Source organism: Sparus aurata, chromosome 1, assembly GCF_900880675.1.
Source record: "Sparus aurata chromosome 1, fSpaAur1.1, whole genome shotgun sequence".
NCBI classification, from domain to species: Eukaryota; Metazoa; Chordata; class Actinopteri; order Spariformes; family Sparidae; genus Sparus; species Sparus aurata.
Window position 1 is genome coordinate 30,646,124 of NC_044187.1, and position 23,622 is coordinate 30,669,745.

Here is a 23,622-nt window from a genome sequence, read left to right on the forward strand (position 1 = left end):
CAGAACTGGTCATTCATACAGGCCTGTATAAACACTCACACAGTTGTTTACGTCAGAGAGAGATGTGCAAGAATTTCTGTCTGTTCAGAGAGAAATGCAGATGCAGAGCCACATAGGAATTAACTGTGGGAAACAGTTCTACAGCCCTCTGTTCCCAGTCTGTCTGTCTCATCTTCCTCAATGTGTCCTTTCATCTATAGGAGGACTTGGAGCGGACCCAGTTGAATGTGTTAGCAGTGCAGGCCATCACCAGCCTGGTGCTGAGTGCCATGACCCTGCCCACTGCTGGCAACCCTGCAGTCAGCTGTCTGGAACAGCAGCCCCGCAACAAGAGCCTCAAAGCCCTGGAAACACGGTAGCTATGCAGCCATTTTCCTTTCCCACTGTAGTACTGTCCAAAATAAGCATGCAATGATATTTGGATTATTTATTTTGGTCTGTGTGTTCCCAGGTTCGGAAGGAAACTGGCAGTGATCAGGGGAGAAGTGGAGAGAGAGATTCAGGCTCTTGTTTCAAAGAGAGACAATGTTCATACACACCATCCGTACCACGCCTGGGACCCTGTGCCGTCGCTGTCTGCAGCCTCAGCTGGTAACACAATCAGCATTCAGAAATTGTCTCTGTCTCTCCAATGACTGCACTTCCACTCTCATTTCTCGTTTCATTTGTTTCAGCAGGCACCCTAATCAGCCATGAGAAGCTGCTGCTTCAGATCAACACAGAGAGGGAGATGGGCAACATGGACTACAAACTGGGGCAGGTGAGGGAAGCATGGAAGGAGGATGAGGCGGATAACATGACACTTGAGGAATCTGTGTTTTGAATTCTGAATGTTAAGATTTTCAGTAGCGCACACACTCAAATGCATTTCTTTCGTCAGGTGTCCATCCACTCAGTGTGGCTAGGAAACAACATCACCCCACTGAGAGAGGAAGAGTGGGGTGAGGATGAAGAGGATGAAGCAGATACTCCAGCCCCCACGTCCCCACCGATATCCCCCATCAACTCTAGGTCAGCCACAAAAAAATGCAGTTATGTGCTCTCACACATTTCTTCAGTCTCAACACAGGTCATGTTGTGCATTCTTGTTTTAATACAAACACTGTCTTTGTGTCTTTTTCAGGAAGCATCGTGCAGGTGTTGACATTCACTCCTGTTCCCAGTTTCTCCTGGAGCTTTACAGCCAGTGGCTCATCCCTGGCTCCCCGAGTAACAGGAGGACCCCAACCATCCTCATCAGTGAAGTGGTCCGATCGGTGAGCTGCGTTGCACATACTCGCTTTTAAAGGATTACAGAATAAATCGGAAGTTCTTGAAAACAGGAATCTAGTTTTCCTTAACCTCTCCACTGTCGTCCTCCTCTTCTTCTCTGTAGCTGCTGGCAGTGTCGGATCTGTTCACAGAGAGGAACCAGTTTGACATGATGTTCTCCACCCTGATGGAACTGCAGAAGCTCCATCCGCCAGAGGATGAGATCCTCAATCAGTACCTGGTGCCTGCCATTTGCAAGGCTGCTGCTGTCCTGGGCATGGTGAGCATGGCTGTGAGGGTGGAACAATGTAATTGGATGTAGTGGTGTATTACAAATCTCTGATGTTCTACAGTTTATGAAAACTCTGTTTATCTCTAGGATAAGGCGATAGCGGAGCCTGTGTGCCGTCTGTTGGAGACAACCCTACGCAGTACCCATCTGCCTAGCCGAATGGGGGCTCTGCATGGAGTGCTTTATGTGTTGGAGTGTGACCTGCTGGATGACACAGCCAAACAGCTCATCCCCACTGTCTCTGAGTACCTGCTGTCCAACCTCAGGGCTATCGCTCAGTGAGTATCTTTTGGATTCTCTTTTCTCCAAAACAAACACATTGACCTTATTTCAACATTTAATGAGCTGATGAGGGCTAAAACCCCTAAGTCAGCAACAAACAATCAGCAATCTGTCCTCTTGCCCTTAAGGCCCTCCAGTTAAAACAGTTTAGCGCTGTTTTACACCTCATCACAGGCTTACTAAAATGCTAACACTGTTCTCAAACATGTTTTTGATGTTTCTCTTTTGCCAAAAGTGGATCAATTGTAGTTATGGCCCCTTGGAAATGACAGGCTTAGACAAGAAAAGGAGTATCCAATGAGGAGAAAGTGTGGGAGGCACTGGACACACAGCATTATAATAATGAAACGGGAGTTATTAAATGAGCTTCATGTTATTGATATTCCTGTAGATTGACTGCATTCAAATTTCTTAATTTACCCTTGATGGCTCAGATAAATCCATTCTGTGCTAGGTTTATGCCCTCTTTTAATACATACTGTAAACCACATGTTGGGGATTAAATTGTCGCAGTATTACAAGATAAATACATGATGTCAATATCAGTTGTTTGTGCAATGGTGACACATCCTTCCCCTAAGTGAAAAATCTTGTTAATCAGTATAATAAATCAGGGATCACATTAAAATGTCAAGTTGGGGTCAAAATGTCTTGTGGTGTGAGAGCAGTGTTGTAGTGTGTTGGGTTTCAAGTGTGCAGTGCAAGACTTGGCCACTAGGTGCTGCCCTTTACATTTTAACAAATGCGTGCTGGCCTTTCTGTTTTTATTTCAATGTTGATTTAGTTCCACTTACTGTGTATGTCTCCTGTCTTTGTATCCTGCAGCTGTGTTAACCTGCATAACCAGCAGCATGTGTTGGTAATGTGCGCGGTGGCCTTCTACATGATGGAGAACTACCCTCTGGATGTAGGCGCTGAGTTTATGGCCGGAATTATACAGGTAAACAGTCTGAGTGTAGAAATAAAACATTCCAATACATGACTGATTCTGATCTAAAAACAGAAAACGCTGTGAAATTATGTTTTTAAGTAACAAATTTAAATTTTATTGAATCAGCACTTAGTGATTTTCTTTTTTTAACTTCATGTATTCAAAGAGTTGGTGTGTTGGTCTTAGCTATTCATCTCATCTATAATGCATCCTGGCATAATTTATGCCCCTGTCCCCGTCTGTCAGTTGTGCGGTGTGATGGTGTCTGCCAGCGAGGACTCCACTCCCTCCGTCATCTATCACTGCGTGCTGCGCGGTCTGGAGCGTCTCCTGCTGTCGGAGCAGTTGTCCCGTGTGGACGGAGAAGCGCTGGTCAAACTCAGCGTGGACAGAGTCAACATGCCGTCGCCACACAGAGCCATGGCTGCCCTCGGCCTCATGCTCACCTGCATGTATACTGGTAAGATAGGCACTAAAAAGACTGTTGCACTTAAAATCCACTACAAATGTAATGATGCATTCTGGCTAAATCATTAGCATGGACTGTATTAGGACTGCTTCTTTCATTAGTGCTGTTTGACTTTCTCTCTGCAAACTCATCATGGGATTGAGTGAGGTGGCTAACTCGCCTGCATGGACATTCAAAAAAGTAGTGGGCTATATTATCGTCCGTTGTCCTCGCAGAAGCAGATGCTGCACTGATATTGGTTAAGCTTGCAGACCTGCACCATTTTTCTTTCTTTTTCTTTTTTTACTTTACAATGCCATAGTGCCGTGGCAAGGTTGTGTCCATTTCTTTCCTGTGCTCTGATCCCCTTCCTTCCTGGTAGTATGTACACTAAAATGTGACATTGTCCCTGCTGCAACATAACCCGTCCACCTCTGCCACAAGTGATTTGCACTTGCTATTGTAAATGGCACTGATTCAATATTAAAGTGGGATACGTTCTGCTGTCTTAGGTGGTGTCGCATTAGTTTAGAGCTAATTTTCCAAGCAAAAATGTCAATTTGCTGGTTTCAGCTTCTTAAATTGAATTGGACAAAAGAGAAATTGTTATGAGCATTTTCACATTTTTGGATGAGACTATTGTTTTTAGGATTGCCGCAGTTGATTACTAAATCAACTTGTTACAAATTGTAGCCCATAAGTAACTGACTCACTTCCACCTGATCGTGCATGTCACTCTTGCATGCAGCTCACAGCTGTGCACATACAGCATATTATTTATATTAAGCAATGTATGGACAGTGTCATAAAAATCTCTGCAGTCTCAATCTTTATCATCACTGTTTAAAGAAAATACAGTAGTTACTGTACTTTCTTTAAAACGTTATTACCCTTTCAGTGTACAGAGGCAACTGAAAATACTTTGTTATTCAAACTGTGTACAATGGCCAAGTTCACATATTGGCTGTCATAACACCCACTGCCTCGAACGCCTACTTACTGTGAACCTTTTATTATGGTGACTAATACGACCGGCTTGACTTTTTTTTTTTTTTTTTTTTTTTTAAACTAACCAACCCTTTCATGCTTGCTTCCTGCATGTGATACATATATTGTATGCATACCTCTGATATACCCTACCTCTAATCCCTACGTCGGCCCCTACTAACTATAGCGACTCTTGGCATGCTCTCGTCCATATGGTGACTGGATAATTTGTTGCCAAGAGCTAGCCAGCAACCCCTGTAGATAAACACCAGCTCCGACTCCTAACTTCCTGCATACTTCCCTTTTTTTAATGTGCTGCACAGCAAAGCAAGCTGGAGCAGATTCAGGTCACAGGAGAGGTTAATCTAGTATGTTATGTACCCAAGACAAATCTGATGCGTTAAGCACCAGTCACTTACAGAAAACCTGCTTATTAGCTCCAAGAAATTCACCAATTTTCAGTTTTGAGGTCAACAAAATTGTGATATTGGTGTCCCCACTCCCACTCTAACCTCTCCCCCACTGGTCCAACCCCCCTCTCGTCCTCTCAGCGGTGCTTGCGTCGGGTTCAGACGTGACAGGGGTTAGAGGTCAGGTTGACTCTGGCTCTGCCGTAGCAGAGGCGGTGGGCGTCACGGCGGGTCATGTTGGTTTCTCCTCAGGCAAGGAGAAAGCCAGCCCTGCCAGTCGCCCTGCCCACTCTGACCCTCAGGCCCCAGACAGCGAGTCGATCATTGTTGCCATGGAGAGGGTCTCTGTGCTCTTTGACAGGTACGCACACACATGCCATCCATTATGCAAGGGTTTATATAGTTGTATGATTTAAAAAAAAAAAACAACAAAACAGATTTTAACTCTTAAATTTGCAGCTTTCTTCATCTTTGACCTCCATGGGTTTGTAGTTTCCAAGCTGATTGGATGGTGGCTGCTTTTTGACATACAGTTGTAGCAATTGTCTTATTTCCCCTCGTCATTTGCTCTTCCGGGGTTTCTTGTTTGCAGGATCCGGAAAGGTTTACCTAGCGAAGCCCGGGTGGTCGCTAGGATACTGCCGCAGTTTCTGGATGACTTCTTCCCACCACAGGACGTCATGAACAAGGTCATCGGAGAGTTCCTGTCCAATCAGCAGCCTTACCCTCAATTCATGGCCACTGTCGTCTACAAGGTCAGCAGCAGCACAAATCCATGCAAATGAGAAAGAAAATCACTCAACCATTTGAATGCATTTTATACCAAATAATGGGATTGAAAACTTGGTTACATTAGGCTCACAATACCAAATTGGGTCTTATGTTTCATTCTTTAATATGTAATTGAGTTGTTTGACCATAGAAGAGTTGCAATACTCAAAAGCATTTTTTTTCTTTCGTACCCATACTTGCAGTTTGCTTCGCACAGGGAGCATTACAGAATTTCAATGAAGTCCAGTCTCAGTAAAGTTGCTTGGTCCCCTCTGTTTTTACCACCCCAGCCAGCTCATTTGTTTTACAACCAGACAATAAGTTGTCAAGGCAACATCAAGCTGGAGCACAAACGGTGGGTTCCTGTTATACATGGATGTTAAAAAAACTGACATTAACTCCATTGGAATTTGGAGTAGAAGAAAATGTGAAGCAGCATAGTTCAGCCATGCTTATACTGAAATGTTATCCATAGGCAGGTTTTGCAAATCACTGCATCATGCTTAAGTCTTGCAAAGCTGGTTAACTGTTTTGAGGTAAAATGCCAACTGAGAATCTGCAGCCTTTCTAGCCTGAAATGCCAATATTGGGTGCTAATTTAAAAGATGTTACATTTTCCAGGATAGTAGTTACAATCAATTTTTTTGATTCCAATTTCCAAAAGGGGGAAAAAGGCTGAGTTTCTCTGACAGTCTGATTTCTCACCTTTTCCTGCTTGTCCCTCTTCTCTGCACACGCCTCCAGGTTTTCCAGACACTCCATGCCACAGGCCAGTCTTCTATGGTGCGAGATTGGGTTCTGCTGTCCTTGTCCAACTTTACTCAGAGGACACCAGTGGCCATGGCCATGTGGAGCCTCTCCTGTTTCTTTGTCTCTGCTTCCACCTCCCAGTGGATCTCAGCATTGTATCCTTGCATGATAAAAGCCACATGAACAGGACTGTGATTGGGTTGTTTGTACCTAATAATGTATGTTATACCAAACATTGTGGTATCTTGTCCTTAACCCCTGCTCTCTACCAGACTGCCACACGTGATCAGCCGAATGGGTTCCAGCGAGGTGGTGGATGTCAACCTGTTCTGCCTGGTGGCTATGGATTTCTACCGGCACCAGATTGACGAGGAACTGGACCGCAGGGCTTTCCAGTCAGTCTTTGAGACCGTGGCCTCGCCAGGCAGCCCTTATTATCAGCTGCTGGGCTGCCTGCAGTCAATCCACCAGGACACGTCACTCTGAGGGCAGTAGACTGAGATGGACAAGAAGGCACGGAGAGGCCCAGGGGGGGACTGAAGCATGGGGAGAAAAGTGGATTAGAGAGAGGAAATGTGGTAGGGCGAGAAATTAGATCTCCATGTACACCTCCCCCTTGAGTTGTGATGGAGGGGAAGCACAGAATGTGTCATTAGAAAAAATCTACTGTAGCCTCGTCCTTTCCCCCGTGGGTAAATGAGTAGAACTACTGAAGTCACCACGATAAATTCAGTGGAGTGAACATAAAATACCAAGGGGAGATCTGACTAAGTTTTAGGATGTATGTTAGATGAAAAAGGATTGTCTGAGGAGGGCACCTATATGAAGGACTCTGGCTGCAAAACCCTTAAACTGTGTGGTTCTGCCTACAACCACACAACCCCTCCCCCAACAGACCACTCCTGGAGACGAATGACGGCACCTTGAACACTTCCTTCTACCCAGCACCTTGATTTAAAAACATAAAATAACATTAATCAAACACAAAATTGGATTTATATTTTCCTGTGAGGACTTGCTTGAGTATTGTGATGTCAGTAAAGTAGATAGAGAAAAAAAAATTAGAAAATGCAAAGTATTTACTATATTTAAAGTTTCAATGCGTCTATTTTTCAGTGTGTTTTGTTGAAGAGTGCTTAGGTCTGGTTAGGACACTGACAATGGGCTGACACACGGGTCAGAAATGCCTGCGTAATGTTGTCAATACTTAGTATCTTTGAAGAATTTTTTTTTTTTTTTTAATATATATATATTTAAATTACTTGTGGTCATTCTGACACATGTTAAATATTGTATGTGTATGAATGATCACTAATAGCCATAGTGTTTTGTTTTTCTTTCCAATGACTATGAGAAGCAGGGGATGGATGATGCAATTGTCGCTGCAGGAAGGACAACTTGTTTGCACCTATTTCAGCAAGTTGCTACAATATTTGTCTGTGCAGTGGCCTCTTCTGATGTTGTAATGAGGGGGACAAAGAACTGAACGGGTATATACTTGGAAGTATTTAAAAATATCCCATTTCAAACTGAAGCATAGTTGTAACTGTGTAAGGGTCCATATACTAACACTTAAGCAAGAAAAATACCAAAATTGCAGTGATTTTGTCTTTTTTTTTAACCAGTAGCAGGGAGGAAAGCATTTCCTCTTATGATTTTTATCATTGCTTATATTTGTCTAGTGTTTTTTTTTTTTTTTTTTTTTTTTTTTTTAAACTGCATTCAAGTCTTTGTATGCTCCCCAGTGCACCTGAATTATTCCACCTGTCCATTTCTTGTACTTTTTTTAATTCTCAGGATGTAAGATGTGACTATTGTTGTAATAAGACTGGAAGTGATTTGCAGTCACCTTTAAATGGAGTTACCTTCGTATCTTGTAAAAAGTCATTGTAAAGTAATATGAAAAGCCATGGTGCATGATAAAAATAAGAACTGTGTAAAGATGAGAGATCTCGGAATAGACGGTAAGATAATGTGATGTCATTTTCTTTTGTCTGTCTTAACACAAACTCGCACACATGATGAGAAAAGGAAAAGTCTGTGAATCAGCAGAATGCAGAAAGCTCTGAGCTTATAGTATTTTATTGAAGATTTGACCTTGAGTTGCCTGGGAGCGTGCTGGCTGTTGTTACTCTGTACATACACTTGCCTTAGATAAAGACTGAATATATGTATGTCCTGTACACTGAAAGCTTGAAAGCATGCTTAGCATTACTGCTATTTTCTTGCATAGTCCTTAATACTGTATTTCCCAGGGAATGGTTGCCATGACTGTTGTGTGGAAGAGATGCAACACAATCCAAAGGGAGCCTTGTGACCTTAGTGACCAACAGCAGCTTTGACAAATCAACAGACGAGGACGTGTAGCCTAATGTGACGCCAGGAGGTCTCTGTTTTTGTTGAGCTTTAAATATTGTTTTGTCTCTGTTTAAAGATTGGTAAATATTTCACCATTCATTGTCATTGTGCAGAATATTAAATACACCTAGCACTTAAAAACTTGAAGTTCCTCATGATGTTAGGCGCTTTTTTTTTTTTTAATATGCAATGAGTCCTACAGTACATAAAAGTAAAACATCAGTGATTGGTATGTTAAGTATCTTACCACTTTCCAACCTTAAAAGCAATGTGACTGGCTTCCTTTTCATCATGTTAATGTATTCACACAATAAATGACTGAGTCCTCTGTAGCTGTTATTTAAATTCCAATGAGAGGCCTCCCTGAAGTGGATAAAATGAATCTTTTTTTTTTTAAATTTTAAATCAGACGATCAACAGTCTCATTAAAGTCACTTTGGATTTTCGTGGTGAGGAAACAAATGGAGGATGACAAATCTATCTTTCTTCACTACTTATAAAGTTAAAGGCAGTTATTCAAACCGGATAGAGGGCATGTTCTTTTCATCTTGTCCTTTAGGCTTTGGATGAGCAAAAGACTGACTGACGACCCCTGCAGGGGGTGGTAATACGATTACCCAGAAATCTTTTGTGTTTTTTGGGAGGTGGGTGTGGAGGTCTCGACAAAGGTCATGTTCAACTGATTTAACACGCTTCTCTTTAAGACTATTTTTCTTCCACTTGTAGAATCTACAACTCAGTTAAAAAAGCTGGGATTTACTATCGTTAAACCTCAGCCCTGCCAAGTTCTTTACATGCCCCTATTGACGACTGTCTTTTCTATTAGCATGTTGGTGCTTGGCTTTAAAAGAATACCTCTTTCCCCTTTCCAGAAAAATACAGTTTGGTGACACAAGTGAGATTTATACAATGATTCTCTGAAGGTGTTAGCAGAAGAAGAACTGACCATGAATGATGTGATTCCCCTTCAGTTTCATCAGTCTGGATCCTCACCAGAATCCTGGAGCCTCCTTCACTTTTTCTTTTTTTTTTCCAATAGCCTGTGAAAAAAATATCTTAAGGAGTCTGTGTATTTCTGTTGATTTTAATACTTTAAAGAGATGAATCACTGCATATGGTCTGTTGTAGAAATGAATAAATTATTTAAAGATGTTATCTTGTGTGATGTTTGAGAATTGTATGACTTCCTAAAAAAAATGGCAAACCAGCAGAAGGTGCTTTGTGTTTTGATATTACAAACATGACTGTTTGGCACACACAGAATTCACTGACTGTGTGTGTGTGTGAAGATCCAACCATGATCTGCAACACTCGCTCCGTCAGAAAGAAAAACCTGTCGCCTGCCAACTCCGACTAGCCTGATGGGCAACAAATGGTCAAGCTTAGCTGGGCAGAAACCCCAGAGAGAAAACACAGTTTTACCAACAGTTGCTTATGTACAGGTCTTTTATTGAAAACTGCATTTGAATAATGTTGTCAGACCTCTAACTGAGCTCTTCCATGATCCAGTTATCAAATTTTGTACAATTTCCTTTTTCCAGCCCGGCTGTAATTCCCTTTTATAGACCTCTGCAGTATGAAAGCATATGTTGCCCATTTTACAGCAGCCATTAAGATAGGAGGTTCATGATTAAAAGGTATTAACAAGATTAGCAGACAGCTGCCATATGGTTCATGAAGCGCTGAGCTGAAATCATGATGGCACAGGTATTAAGCAACTGCACGTGGCCAACACTTTATTTGGCTGAACATTAGGAAGGGCTTATCATGTCTGATTGTATGATGTATGATTTACACTAAGCACAGCACTTAATAAAACTAACCATCACATAAAGCTGATCTAATTTTTTTAAAGTTTTATTTCAATTAGTAATGTTTTAGAACTTTTTACAGATATGTTTCATATCTATATTCCACAATTACAAGAACTTTATAAAAGCTTATAATTAACTGTTAAACCATCAGGTTTGTGTTGGACTCTATTCTGCGCATTGCAAATATATTTTTTTAACTTACTACTGTGAACTTTTGCACACTCCTGCGTACGTTGTTTTGCATATTTTGTCATGCTGCGCTTATTGTAACGCACCAATACACCAAAGCAAATTGTACTTGTATGTGAAATCCTACTTGCAAATAAATTCTGCTGTTCTTTGCTGTAACCGGGTTCTTTCTTCTTTTTACAGACATTGTTTTTACAGGTATGTTTTCAGCTATAAAAATGTCAATACTTTATTGATTCTTTGCACAATGCTGATTCGACAGAGACATGCACATTTCTCATTTAAGTAGACTTTTTTTTTTTTTTTTGCTTTAATTCAATGGCAAGAAGGAACAACTGTTTCATTTTGCAGTGTTAACGTGATGTTGATGCTTGTCAAAGTGTGCAGTAGTGTGAGCTGTAGTTAAAGGACCATTACAAAAAATAAAATAAAATAAAATGCACTGGTCAAGCAGCCTACATAAACTTCCGTCCCAGATACACTTTAATAAGGGTTAATGTTTTTTTGTTTTTTTTCAACAAGTTAATGAACTTCATAAAAGCTCTATAATGTCTTTTCTTGCCTTATTCAGACAGTTTTGAAGTTTCCCCCCCGTCCACCCCCTCCGCGTCCCGCTCTAAGCACACCTCCCTCTCCTCCAGTCCTCCTCCTCTTAAGGCTACTTCGCCAGATGGTGCAGCCTTTTCTTTTGTTTACCCATCGTCCCTGAGTTTACCTTACTATCCTTAGCTACCAAACTATGGATACAGCCCGAGCAGCATCACCGTCGGACACGGACAAGTAAGTCATTTTTCCAATGCCACGCCGATTGCACCCGCTAGATCAAACATCTTTGTCGGAACATAAAAAAAAAAAAGAAAAAAAAAAAAGGACCTGCATCCACCTTTTAGTTCGCTGTCCGTGCTTTACAACTCAGACGTATTGTGGCCAGCTGTTGTCGTTTGCTTGACTAGCTGCGTGTTAGTAAAAGACACATCGATACGCGCACGCTGCTTCCAATAACACTCCTAATCATTGTACCAGCGGACTCGAACGGGCCCTGTTGTGACAGAGTTCTGACACCTGTGGAATGAGCTACTGTTCTTACTTTTATTTGTGATTTCTCAAACTAACTTTTGTCAATTTGTCCGCATAACTGTTCGCCCTCTGACTGACAACTGGGAAAACCAATGACAGGATATAAAAGTCTGTGTACACCGCCGTTGCCATAGATACAGACCGACATTCCAAAGAAGTGGAACTCGGGGGGCGGGACTAGAGTTTGAGCATGGGTGGATGCACTTTTGAACAGCAAAGTAACGGCAAGAAACTTTTTTTTTTTGTCGTGGCTAACTCTTCAGAATTGACCGAAAAAAGCATGCCCTTCTGAGTGTAAAGTGACACACACATGGTTGTTTTTGTCTTACAACTGCGACCACTGTGAGCAGCGCGAATGTATAGCTTTACTAGCATGTACGGCTAACTGAGCTAACGGATACTGTTAACGCGTCAGCTAACTTCAGCTAATGTTAACATCTTCCTCCGCTTGTTTCACTTTTTGTGAGAATGGAGTTGTTTTAGACAAACGAAAGCAGCAGTCTGCGTTGGTACTCAGCGATAAGCCAATTAAAATCTCGACTTGAAGTTACCATGAAGTTGTTGTAGGCTGGGTCAGTCTAGGTTTACCTGCATGCCTGTCAGGTGTGAAAACGCTTCTGGTTTGTAACACACTCCCCATTGGACGGTGCTGTACAGACTCCACCCTGCACAGGTCTGGCTGTGTGTAAAGTCCCTTCCCCTTAACGTGCGCTATGAACTGTCAATATGGTAATATGTGAAGTTATTATAATATCCATAGCTTTTAAAAAATAACTTTATTATAGACCAGGCAGACAGCATGTTTGATGGATAAATGTATGACAGAGGCTCAGTTAGAGAGAGCAAAAGCATGCAAAAGAGGTTCAAGTGACTGACTTGGTTGTGTTCTGTTGTTCTGCAGGTAGCTGGGCTTGTGAATTGGGAGAGGGAGTAACACCAGGATGGGAATGCTACAGTAGCAAGGCCGTGCCACAACTGAAGCCACACTTTCACCCCTCTGCTGCATTTAGGACTGCTGTTCACATTTTCGTAGAAGCTCGACAGCATCTTGGTTTGAAGTTGGATGTGCCCCGTGTTGCTGCTTGAGCAGAACTATGGTGACTGATTGACACGTGCATGATCAATGGACAAGAGGAAGTTCCCTGGCACAATGTTCAGGCAAGGGGACTCATCATCCAAAAGACGCCAATGTGGTGGGAGTGGGCTGAACCCGCCTCCTCCATCCTCCTCTTCGAACCAGCAGGGTCGTATCCGAGCCGTGGAAGTGGCGAGAGGACGAACGGGGTACGGCTTTACGCTGTCAGGTCAAAGTCCATGTGTCCTCAGCTGCATCCTGAAAGGGAGCCCTGCGGACTATGTGGGTTTGCGCTCAGGAGACTACATCCTGTCCGTTAATGACATCAACGTCTCGAAGGCATCCCATGAGGATGTGGTCAAGCTGATTGGACGCTGCTCTGGCGTCTTGAAGCTGGTCATCGCTGAGGGAGAGCGTCCCCGGCGGCACCATCACCACCAGCGCACAGCTGGAAGTCGTCACCACAGCAGCAACACAATGGCAGCATCTTACCTGGACTCGTGCTCTAGTGATGACGAGTTGGATGGTTTCTATGACAACAGTGTTAACAACAACAATAACAGCAGGTCAGGAGGTGGAGCCCGTGGGGGCTGGTACAAACCCAAACTGGATTCTAAGCAGCTTGGCATCAACAGGGCGGAGAAAGTTGTGGCAGAGCTGCAGTCTGGAGGGATCTTTAACATGATCTTTGAGAACTCCAGCCACTCCTCCAGCAGCTCAGACAAGGACAGGCCTGGGGTCAGCTCATCATCTAAGCCACGTCCGCTGTCTGATCCGGAGTTCCCGCCATATCGAAACGCCTCCCGTTCTCAGAGCAACCCCAACCTGCTCTCTGAGGAGGAGATGGCCCAAGTTCTGAATGACGACTCGGTCTTTCTAGACTCCGACTTTCGTCATCTCCACCTTCACCACCATGAAGAGCAAGACTTGGATGTGGGAGATGGGGGTGACTTGGTCCTAGAGCCTAGTGAGGGCATCCTCAATGTGGGCATGATTGTTGGCTATCTGGGCTCCATCGAGCTGGCCTCCATAGGGACGAGCATAGAGAATGACAGCCTTCAAGCCATCAGATGCAGCATGAGGCGCCTCCGGGCTGAGCAAAAGATCCATTCACTGGTCCTCATGAAGGTGTGATTGAATGATTTGTGAACCATCTTTTGATAACACATTTTTAATCTTTGGATTTAGTAAAAAAAAAACTATCAGCACCTTAATCATGACAGCCTTGAGAACTTTATATTGTTGAGTACAACCCCGAGATAAATCAAGAATTGATCATACTGCATTTACACTTCAAACTGCTAAAACCAGGAAAAAATTATCAGATTGGTTACTTTATTTTCACTGTATACACACAGTGTATTGACATGGAAAGTGTGTCATGTTGTTATTAATGATACCTGCTAACTGTTACTGTCTCATTGCCATGTCCTACCAGGTCATGCATGACAGTGTGCGGCTGTGCAGTGACAGAGGTCAGGTCCTGGCAACCTATCCTGCAGAAAAACTAGCTTTCAGTGCCTGTTGTCCCGACGACCGCCGATTCTTCGGTCTAGTCACAATGCAGGCGACTGACGACCTCGACGACTGTCACTTCAGCAACGGACGAGATGAAGAGGGCGGTTTAAGGACTTCCTGTCACGTGTTCATAGTGGATCCAGAACTGTGTCATCACCAGGTATGAATAAAGAGAAAGTGAAGAGATGAAATGAGGTGTTACAAATCACAATGAAAGGGAGATAACACTGTTCAGTTCATCACAACATTAAATCCACTATTATTAAGAACTGGGTTTTATTTTCTTTTTACACTATTTTGCAATAAGAGCTGGTAATCCCAGCACAACTCCAAATGCAGCAGTCACACGATCAGTCACTGACTGCCAGGCACTCTTTAAGATAAAAAAACTGATCACAGAAGTTCTTCAGGCAGGGCAAGAAGAAGAAAAAGAAAAACCCAAATAATGATATTAAGTAATAAAAAAGTAATAGTATAAAATAAAGAATACATGTAGATGGATAGAAATAGAAAAAGAAGGTTATAATGAAAATAGAAATAAAAGAAAAGCCTTTATTTATTCAGCCTTATTCATTTAAAATCCAGACTGGTTTCAACCTCACAAGATCGTCCTCAGGGGTGGAAATGGTGGAAAATTGTTCCGGGAATTGTTTATCTTTCTTTTTGAGTACCACTGCCAAAACAATATTGTGGTTTCTATTCTTTTTTTCTCAGTGACTTTGATGGAAGAATATGAAAAATGTTGAACAAATTATGCCATACTTTTCAAATGTGATTGTGTTCAATTTTGTCTCGACACAAAACCGTTGATGACACAAATAAATAAATATGGTCTGAAATCCCCAAATTATGCTTTGAATAAGGAAATACCTGATACTTAGCCGGGATGCTAGTTAAAGCTTTAATTAATACTGATTATTTTAACAGATGGTCTAAAGTTGTTTAAATCTAATGTAAATTATGCAAACTAGCTACCTTTTATTTAACTTTTTTTTTTCATCTGAAACAGATAGCAGCAATTCAAATAATTTCCTATTCAGTTTTATTGTTGTCTCCCCGTCGACTGACATAGTCTCATGATGACTGTTGTTTCTTCAGGTACATTTAGGTGTAGCTCGGAGGTTTGGCTTTGAGTGTACCCCGGACCCAGACACAGGAGGCTGCCTGGAATTCCCGCCCAGTTCTCAGCCTCTCCTCCAGTTTGTCTCTGTCCTCTACCGGGACATGGGGGACAACATTGAAGGGGTCAGGGCCCGGGCCTTCCACGATCCAGACAATGACGCCCAGCAGAACCACAGCACCAGCAGTAACAGTGACAGTGGGATCGGCAACTTTCTGCCAGAAGAGAAAAGCAACAGGGTGCTTCTAGTCGACCTCGGGGGTCCTCCTAACCACAACCACACCTCTGGGCCACGCCACTGGGACAGCCCACCTTCGTCCCAGCAGGCCTGGAGCCCCATCCTAGGAGCCGCGGCCTCCCACCCACCTCCTCCTCCTCCTCCAGCTCTGAGGAATGGCCACTACCGTCACGATCCACACCTGGCTGACCTCCCTCACCCTCTCCCCTTGGCTCACCCTGACGTCCCTGGCAGGCACTCTCGAGGGGTCCACCCACACCACTACTCACCAGGGAAGCGGGGAGGAGCTGTGGGGGGAGGAGAAAAGCGAGGGGGTGGAGGAGTAGCAGTAGGGGTGGAGCAGCAGCGGTGGCTGCCAGTCCATGTGCTGAGAGACTGGCGTCAGCAGCACCACCACAGCCACATCCAGGGCCTGAGCAGCGACCAAGAGTCATACGCTGAATCCACCGACGGATGGTCATCAGCTAACTGCAGCACCCTGCCCCCACCCATGAATAAGATCCCTGCCGACCGCTACCGGGCCCCGCTGGCCCCCGGAGACCACCTGCCACCACCTGGAGGGAGCCAGCCTCCTCCTCCTTCACATCCCCACTCACACACCCACCGGCTGGCTGTTCAGAAAGACGAGTGGGCCAAGAAACTGTTTGGAGACAGGGATCGAGCTGGAGCAGAAAGGAGTGAAAGAGAGAAGAAACGAGGGAATGCGAAGGAGGGAGAGAAAAAGGTGCGTTTTTGATAAAGTTATAAATGTATTTTAATTAGAATAACCCTTGATTTTTTTTATACATCTCTGAAAGTATTTTATCCATTTCTATTCAGAATTCAACCTCATAGATCTGTCTTACTACAGTGCTGCTTTCTGCTAGTTTGTGGGCTTTTGGAAGAGTTGTGTTAAAACTGACCATGAGATGAGAAGCGCGGGCAGCAGGTAGCATCCCCCATAACACACCCCTGCTGTGGAAATTTACTCTGACCAGAGTGTGTCCAAGACTACAGTTTATTGAGGCTATAAATCCATCTGTGCTCATCCCTCCGCTCTCCATCGCATTCTCACGCTCTCCCTTACGAGAGACCCAGCACTTAACCTATTCGGTCCTTGAACAAAGTTACTTTCTCACTCAGATGTAAAACTTTCCAGTGGTTCTGAAAGTTGCGAGGTAGTTTCTTCAACCAAACCAAACATTGACAACACTCAAGTTGGCTCTCTCCCCAGACTTGGTACAAGTGGATTGATAAGTTATTTATCCCCACTGCTCCAGTATCAGATCATGTATTATGCACCAGCCAGGCATCTGCCTTCACCTGAAAACCACCTGTTTCCCAACGTAATGAGACTCAATGCAAGCAGAGCAGGCTTTAGACTTATTTTAAAGAAGAAAGTGTAAAGGTTTTTTTTTGTTTCAGTTAAGGCATCTTTGCACACATATGGATATTATGACGATTTAAATATGGTTACATAAGAAATGTGAGAAACAGTTAGATGAAAATTGTCCTTAACTAATTAAGATGACGCTACACTTGAATTCATTGGCTGCATTACTTTGTGAGAATACATATGCTTTTGTGTTGGGATACAACACATTATTCACTGACTGTTTTTTTCCCCAGCCAATAGAAAGGAAGATATTTAGACAAAAGCTGAAAGATCCAAAAATCCAGCCTGACAGGATTCCTTCTGCATTAATGTCTCTACAGCGCTATTGTGAATTACTTATACAGAATCCTAAAACCATGTAGGAAACAGTTGCGTTGCCCCTGTCTACATTTACATATTAGAAAGCTACTGGGGCTATACTCTTGTTTCCTTAATATTAAAGGAGTGTCGGGGCTTCCCCCATCAAAACTTGCAGCAGACAGGCTCCCAGGGACCCCCAGGGAACAATCAGAGGAAGTGTTTACAAGGCCAGTGGCAGGGTAGAGGCTGATGGTGACAGGAAGGTGGATGTTAACCCCTCTGAACAATGACCTCTGACTGGAGACACTCAGCTTGTAAGGCTGTGGGTGTCATGGTAAGCCATCATTACTGGTAGGCAAAATAAATTCCGATCCTGCTGTGATGAATGAAGCCTCGCTGTATCGATGTAGAAGTTCTTCTGTCTCTCATAAGTCATTCTTTATTATAAGTATACTGTGTAAGTTTTAGAACTGAGTTGTTACCCAGTATATAGGTGATAGAGTTTATTATGCATTTTCCTTAATTAATTTTTAGTGTTTGCCACATGGTGGCACTATTTCACTATTTACACTTCCATAAGCCTCCTACATGCTCATGAATATCCATGGGAAACATAAATTTCATTAAAAAAGACCTAGAAATCCATTTTGGTACCCTACGTTCGCTGTCCACAGAACGCAGACAAGATTGGTCTCCTTACGTGACGAATTCTTGACCCTTGAGATGTGATAAAGTGATTGTTATGATTTTCCATGAGTTGTAGAATCAAAGAGAACTATTCGATTATGATGACTTCATCTGCCTTCTTTTCTGTGACGTTGATAGTTTGCGTAGTTTGCGTAGTGTGTGTGTGTGTGTGTGTGTGTGTGTGTGTGTGTGTGTGTGTGTGTGTGTGTGTGTGTGTGTGTGTGGGGGGGGGGGGGGGGGGGGGGGGGGTGTTAGTGTTTCTCTGAAAAAGCTCAGCCACACCCAAAACAACTGCAGCACCACAGAGTCCGATCAACACTTCATCATTTCCTTTTGAGTCCAAATCTTTTAGTTTACTTTCAGCTTCACTGCCATCACAAATTCCTTTTTAAAATGACCAGGTTAAACAGGGGTCATGTGGGAATGTTTTTATCCACGTAATCGAGTGTTCAATTTGTGTTATCTGACGCACACACACACACACACACACACACACACACATACAGACGCATGGTTGAGGCAGTATCCAGGCAACACCACTGGTCATCTCCTGATGAAATGCGGACAAGACCTCCTCCTAATCAGCCAGTCACATTCAACATGTGTCACAGTTTGGCCTCTGGAGCCTGTCAGCATTGATTAATCACTCATTAGTATCACTTGTTATGCGCTCTCTCCCGCAGTTTGAGGACATCCGAAAAATGCCATCTGTGAGCGTAGGGAGCGGAGCAGAATATTTCTGTTGTTCTCAAAAGGACAGCAGTATTTAAAAAGGCAAATTGTAAACTTGTTCAGGCAGTGTAAGACTAAGCTTTCTTTCCTCTTTGGTTTACAGCACTACTTAGTGGGGTTAAATCACTGTCAGATGGTTTTGGACAATAAATCTTGATCACCCGATGACTAAGTAGCTTGTGTGCTCAATTTTAGGCAGCAGTTTATGGCTTCATGTAACAGCTGGCCAATTTAAAGTTCATTCCAGTGACTGGGTTTGTACTGCTGTATTTAATGCAAAATTGTCATGCCATCTAAAATGTTCTTTGTATATACTATTATTATTCGGTGTAAACTAAATATGGTAATAAAAAACACCTGTACCATGTCATGCAAATCAACGCTTATGACAAAGATATGTAATGGAGGCAGAATATTAACAATAAAATGTATCATCTAAAACGACACCAGTGCATTTAAGCAGTAAACTTCACTAGGGATTTGATCAATGTAAATTACCCCAAGCATCTTATTCTGCATTATAATCTCTAATAAACGTTTTCATGTTGTCACATATTGGACAACATGTACACCGATATGATTAATCTGCGATAGGCCGACATCGATTGATGATATAAGCTAATTGATATATTGGTCAGGCTCTACATTGCAAGAGAACAACATATACTTCTTCACGTAAAGTGTTTATTCCATTTGTGTGTTTCTGTGCAATGGCTGAGGTTGAGGGGTTGACTGGAGTACTATCTGTCACTGCGGGCAGAATCACAGGACCATACATGCCTGTGTCTAACATGTGGAATTTAACATTTAAGTGGAAAAAAAGAAACCCGTCTTACATGGACACACACGTGTAAGCTTCTGGCAAAGCTGCACAAATCTCTTCATGTAGGCTTCCATGCATTACTGTCTATGTTATGTTGTGTCTTTTATTAAATCGATACATATATATTCAAACTTCTGTGACATCCACCAAACTCACACTCGCAGGCACCATTCATAGGGTGTTAAAGATGGTAGATAGAATAGATATTATTTATGGGCTATTTATCAAAACCTGTTTGGACTGTATCCTTATTTTGATCATGTAGCTTTGGATAGTGATATTTCACAGTCTGAAAATAAAACTCTGGTACTGAATTCAATGAATTGAAAGACCTCAAACTAGTTGAGTAATTTCTCTGACACTTAAACAGAAGTTTAGTTAAACTAAAGTTAATCAACTAGTCTAAAAGTAAGAAAAGACCCAGAAAACAGTTCTCAGTTTAGCACAATTTAATATGTAAGGTTATAACCAAATTGAATTCCAAAGACTGCAGAAATGCGCGGTACATTGCACTATGCATTATGGACATTGCACTTCATTATTATTAAAGAATATTGACAGGTGGATGCATGACATCTTCGACATAACAATTAACCAACATTGTTTGCGTTAGTGATGGATGCTTGTTTTTTATAAATTGCCAACAAATTGCGCACAAGCTCACAAACTGACAAACTCATAACACAAATTTATTTCTGCTTTACATGGACTTTAAACACATATTAAGTATTTTGTACAGATATACAGTGAGGTCCAGCAGTCTGAGATACTGACTATTTTTATGTAAACTTGGAATAATTAGAAAATCTGAGGATTCAGAAAAGAAGTGACAGGTGTCAGAAGACAAAGCGAGTCTAAGCAAAGAGGAGCTTTCTCTGTGTCCATTCATAGGTAGGCTTAGGATTTCTAAGGGGGCAGTGCATGTCACTCCCAAACACCTCTCGGATACGGGATCAGTTGTAACCAAAGTGCGATCATGCAGACCCGACATGACCGCACAATCAGAAGGAAAATACATCAAGCTTAGTTCCCTGAAAGATAGAAAGCGTGATGATGACCGGAAAAACATTTTTTATTTACTGATGAATTCAAGTTAGAGATTTATGGCAGTAACAGAGACTGACATGGTACAGTAGTGCTTCAAACCCCACAGTGAAACATGGTAGTAGGAATGTTGGAGTCTTTGGACACAGCCAATTCATGTACATTTTTTTCCAACAAGATATAATTTTTCACTCAAACTTTGAAGCTTATGTTATCATTTGTATTGAAAAAAAATGGTGTTACATAGTTTTTTTGGATTAGCGATCTCGGTGGTCTTGGTTTCGGACTCTACTGTATCTACCACCAGCTAATATTGGCTTATATTTTGGTCATGCTCTAATTTCTATATTCATGTCTTTATTTTCCTGAAAATGATGGCCAGTTAAGACTGACAGAGAGTATGAGGAGAGGGATGACACATGATATAATACGTTGGCCCGACAGAGACCCAAGACTAGATTTGTTGATCTATATTTAAGCTTCTCAGACCACCAAGGAAAGCTCCAGCATCCATCAGTGCTATGTCATTATTTTCACTGGAATTATTCAGACTTATTCACTTTCACACATTTACTCCTGGGAGCTTCCTATGAGTCTTTTGCTGGTGGTCCCTGAGGTTGGAATGAAGTGCTCGGTAGTAACTGTTAAAGGAAATGGTTTCTCACCTGCTCGGTTGATTAGACCCAGCATCATCACTTTTAGGCTACTGCCACCCTCACCTGTATCTGTATGAACTGTATTAAAACTAGCATGTGCGGTAAACTTTGTGTATCTTCTGTCCTCAGGGGGGCCGGTTCCGTGGTCTGACCATGGGCTTCCCTCCTCTCCCCCAGCGCTCGTCAGCCAGACGCTCCTTTGGACGCTCCAAACGTCTCAGCCTGGCCCGCTCTTTGGATGACCTTGAGGTAGGGGCGTACACCTGTGCACACACACACACACACACACACCCAGCAAGTATCAGATTTTACTGCAGCGCTCCAGCTCGTTCTGACCACTGTGTTATTTGTCACATTTGATCCGCACATGCACCATCCATCTCTAATAATAGCAGCTCATGCGCATCATACATCCTCACATGACACATCAAGCCCTTCACGCGAATCACCGTGGCAACATACACACAGTGAAGGACAGAGCCATTTTATGGAAAGTGGTCATACACATTCACAGGCTGGTATTTATGGATTCAGGCTCATCACTTCGGTTACTGCTTGATGTACTGTATACAGCCGTACCTTTAGCTGCAGAGGTATTGCGTATTCTGCTGATTGAGCGCAGTATCAATACACAGCTGCAAGAATTCTACTTCTGCACTCATTTTTAGCTGCAAGAAATGACCCGATGCATCCAGTCATTTGAGAGCCATGAGTTTTGAAGAACAATATGCCTATTTAGTTCTACTTTACAGCATTTCCAAAGAGAAAGTCTGCGGCAGCTGCTTTTTATCTTTGAGTGAAAAAACACAGGTATCTAAGTATAAAATTGCATTGTACATTTAAGGTAAACTAAAGTAGTAAATACAAAGCGTTATCCTCATCATGGACTGCCTGCCTCAATGTATGCATGTGTGTGTGAGTCCAAAGCAGAGTCCTGCTGTTTGTGAACACTTGTAACAGTAGTTTTGGTCCTGAGATAGCGATCAGAAGAAGCTAAATGTTTCCGTTGTTTAGTGGCTGCTGAGGCACCCAGGGAGCAGATAAGCAGATTCCACACTGTTGCTTCACTAGAACATTTTTTCAATACACATTTTTGGCATTTTTCCTTTACTGGGCGGTGCAGTACAGCCAGGCAGGAAGTATGGGGAGCGAGAGACTGGGACTGGAATCAAACTTGAGATGTTTTTTTCTTAACTGATTTTTATGTGAAAAAACCTTTATATCGTTCTGTCAAATCCCCTTCCTAACCACAAATCCATTGCTGTTTGGTTTCACCTTAAACATATTATATGATTATTATTAATATTATTATATCATTGTATTTATATGATTATTATGAGGGAAAAAAGTTTTGTCATCAGGTGATTTTAATATCATCGGGAGCAGTGCATTTGAATTGCCCTTCATTCTGAGTGTTTCAAACAGGGGTAGCGCTTTCTCTCTCTTTGCCAGACCATCCCATGCCAGGGTTTCTCTGTTCTTCGCTCCCCATCGCCCTCCCCCCGACCCACCATCCCCCTCTATTCTACCTTTTTCTTCCGGTCGTTAGGCCTTTTTCTCTTGCTGCACATGCAGTAATGTCCACAAACAGAGAGGGCTTTGTGTTGTGAGAGGGGGGGAGAAGAGAGAGATTGGTGTGTATGTTTGTGTTCGTGTGGTGATGGTGGTGGGGGGTAATGGGGTTCGAAGTGTTAGCCTGCACTTCTAATGAGCTCTGATGAGCAACAAGCTGACATTCCCCTCGTTAGTGAGGCCTCGACACAAAAGCACATACAGTATATAGACACACACACACAAACACACGGAGCGCTGATACACACACACACACACACACACACACACCTACACACACACACACACACACACACACACACACACACACATATAAATGAAGAGCCAAGCATGTGCACACACAACCCTAAATGCAAGTCAATAACACACAAACACCAGTGCACAGAAGCATTTTTGCACCATGATTACACACAAACACACACGCACACACACACACACACACACACACACAAACACACACACAGAGCTCTCTGCTATCTTGATAGCTGTGCCATCCGAGCTCCTCCAGCAGCTTTCAGACTTAATGCTGCAGTTAAAGTGCATGTAAGAGTGTTTGTTTGTGCATAGTACTGTATGCTTACAGTGTGTGAAAATGTCTTGCAGCTTATCTTGTGATGGGTCTGATTGTCAAGCTTACCCATTACACACTCGCACACACACGCAAACAACAAAACAAACAAACAGACAATGTCTTATGACAGCAATGAGGGGAAGGAAGTCAGGCTGTCGGGCTCTGCACTCCTCCAGCTGTGTCTGTCTTGCTGTCAGCTGTCTGATGAACTTTTCTGCCATATCATTTTCCATTTAGTCGCATAGACATGCAGGCTAAGAGACACTGTTTAAAAAAAACAAACAACTTTGTTTGAAAGCATTAATGTTTGAAACCACAGAGAGCTATTTTGGAGACAACCATGAACAAGCT

The 23,622-nt window shown here is 42.7% G+C and overlaps 2 protein-coding genes and 1 long non-coding RNA gene across 25 annotated transcripts in view; 2 read left to right on the forward strand and 1 right to left on the reverse strand.

The window, feature by feature from the left end:
* htt (huntingtin) overlaps window positions 1–8,812 on the forward strand; it is a 32,568-nt gene extending 23,756 nt beyond the window's left edge. For 4 of the 12 annotated variants that reach the window (XM_030431499.1, XM_030431477.1, XM_030431468.1 and 1 more), the window contains 13 exons: window positions 201–355; window positions 452–591; window positions 675–760; window positions 881–1,011; window positions 1,124–1,256; window positions 1,376–1,531; window positions 1,631–1,821; window positions 2,651–2,765; window positions 3,003–3,216; window positions 4,743–4,962; window positions 5,194–5,356; window positions 6,117–6,277; window positions 6,395–6,659. In XM_030431499.1, the coding sequence (XP_030287359.1) occupies window positions 201–355; window positions 452–591; window positions 675–760; window positions 881–1,011; window positions 1,124–1,256; window positions 1,376–1,531; window positions 1,631–1,821; window positions 2,651–2,765; window positions 3,003–3,216; window positions 4,743–4,962; window positions 5,194–5,356; window positions 6,117–6,277; window positions 6,395–6,608 (2,079 nt within the window). In that variant the 3' untranslated portion in view covers window positions 6,609–6,659. Of the gene's footprint in view, window positions 1–200; window positions 356–451; window positions 592–674; window positions 761–880; window positions 1,012–1,123; window positions 1,257–1,375; window positions 1,532–1,630; window positions 1,822–2,650; window positions 2,766–3,002; window positions 3,217–4,742; window positions 4,963–5,193; window positions 5,357–6,116; window positions 6,278–6,394 lie in introns of all 12 variants that reach the window. The other 8 variants (XM_030431461.1, XM_030431510.1, XM_030431514.1 and 5 more) reach the window with 5 other exon arrangements.
* LOC115590307 (uncharacterized) lies at window positions 5,101–12,156 on the reverse strand. 2 transcript variants are annotated; one of them, XR_003985743.1, is made up of 4 exons: window positions 12,112–12,156; window positions 9,753–9,838; window positions 6,078–9,520; window positions 5,101–5,349 (listed from the first exon to the last, which is right to left on the reverse strand). It is a non-coding gene; the product is annotated as an uncharacterized LOC115590307 (long non-coding RNA). The 2 variants fall into 2 exon arrangements; XR_003985742.1 differs by lacking the exon at window positions 12,112–12,156 and adding an exon at window positions 11,367–11,516.
* Window positions 11,132–23,622, forward strand: part of rgs12b (regulator of G protein signaling 12b) — a 50,103-nt gene continuing 37,612 nt past the window's right edge. For 6 of the 11 annotated variants that reach the window (XM_030431538.1, XM_030431594.1, XM_030431585.1 and 3 more), the window contains exons 1-5: window positions 11,132–11,263; window positions 12,462–13,763; window positions 14,074–14,313; window positions 15,252–16,235; window positions 21,258–21,377. In XM_030431538.1, the coding sequence (XP_030287398.1) occupies window positions 12,684–13,763; window positions 14,074–14,313; window positions 15,252–16,235; window positions 21,258–21,377 (2,424 nt within the window). In that variant the 5' untranslated portion in view covers window positions 11,132–11,263; window positions 12,462–12,683. Of the gene's footprint in view, window positions 11,264–11,719; window positions 11,903–11,937; window positions 12,290–12,461; window positions 13,764–14,073; window positions 14,314–15,251; window positions 16,236–21,257; window positions 21,378–23,622 lie in introns of those variants that run through there. The other 5 variants (XM_030431573.1, XM_030431548.1, XM_030431556.1 and 2 more) reach the window with 5 other exon arrangements.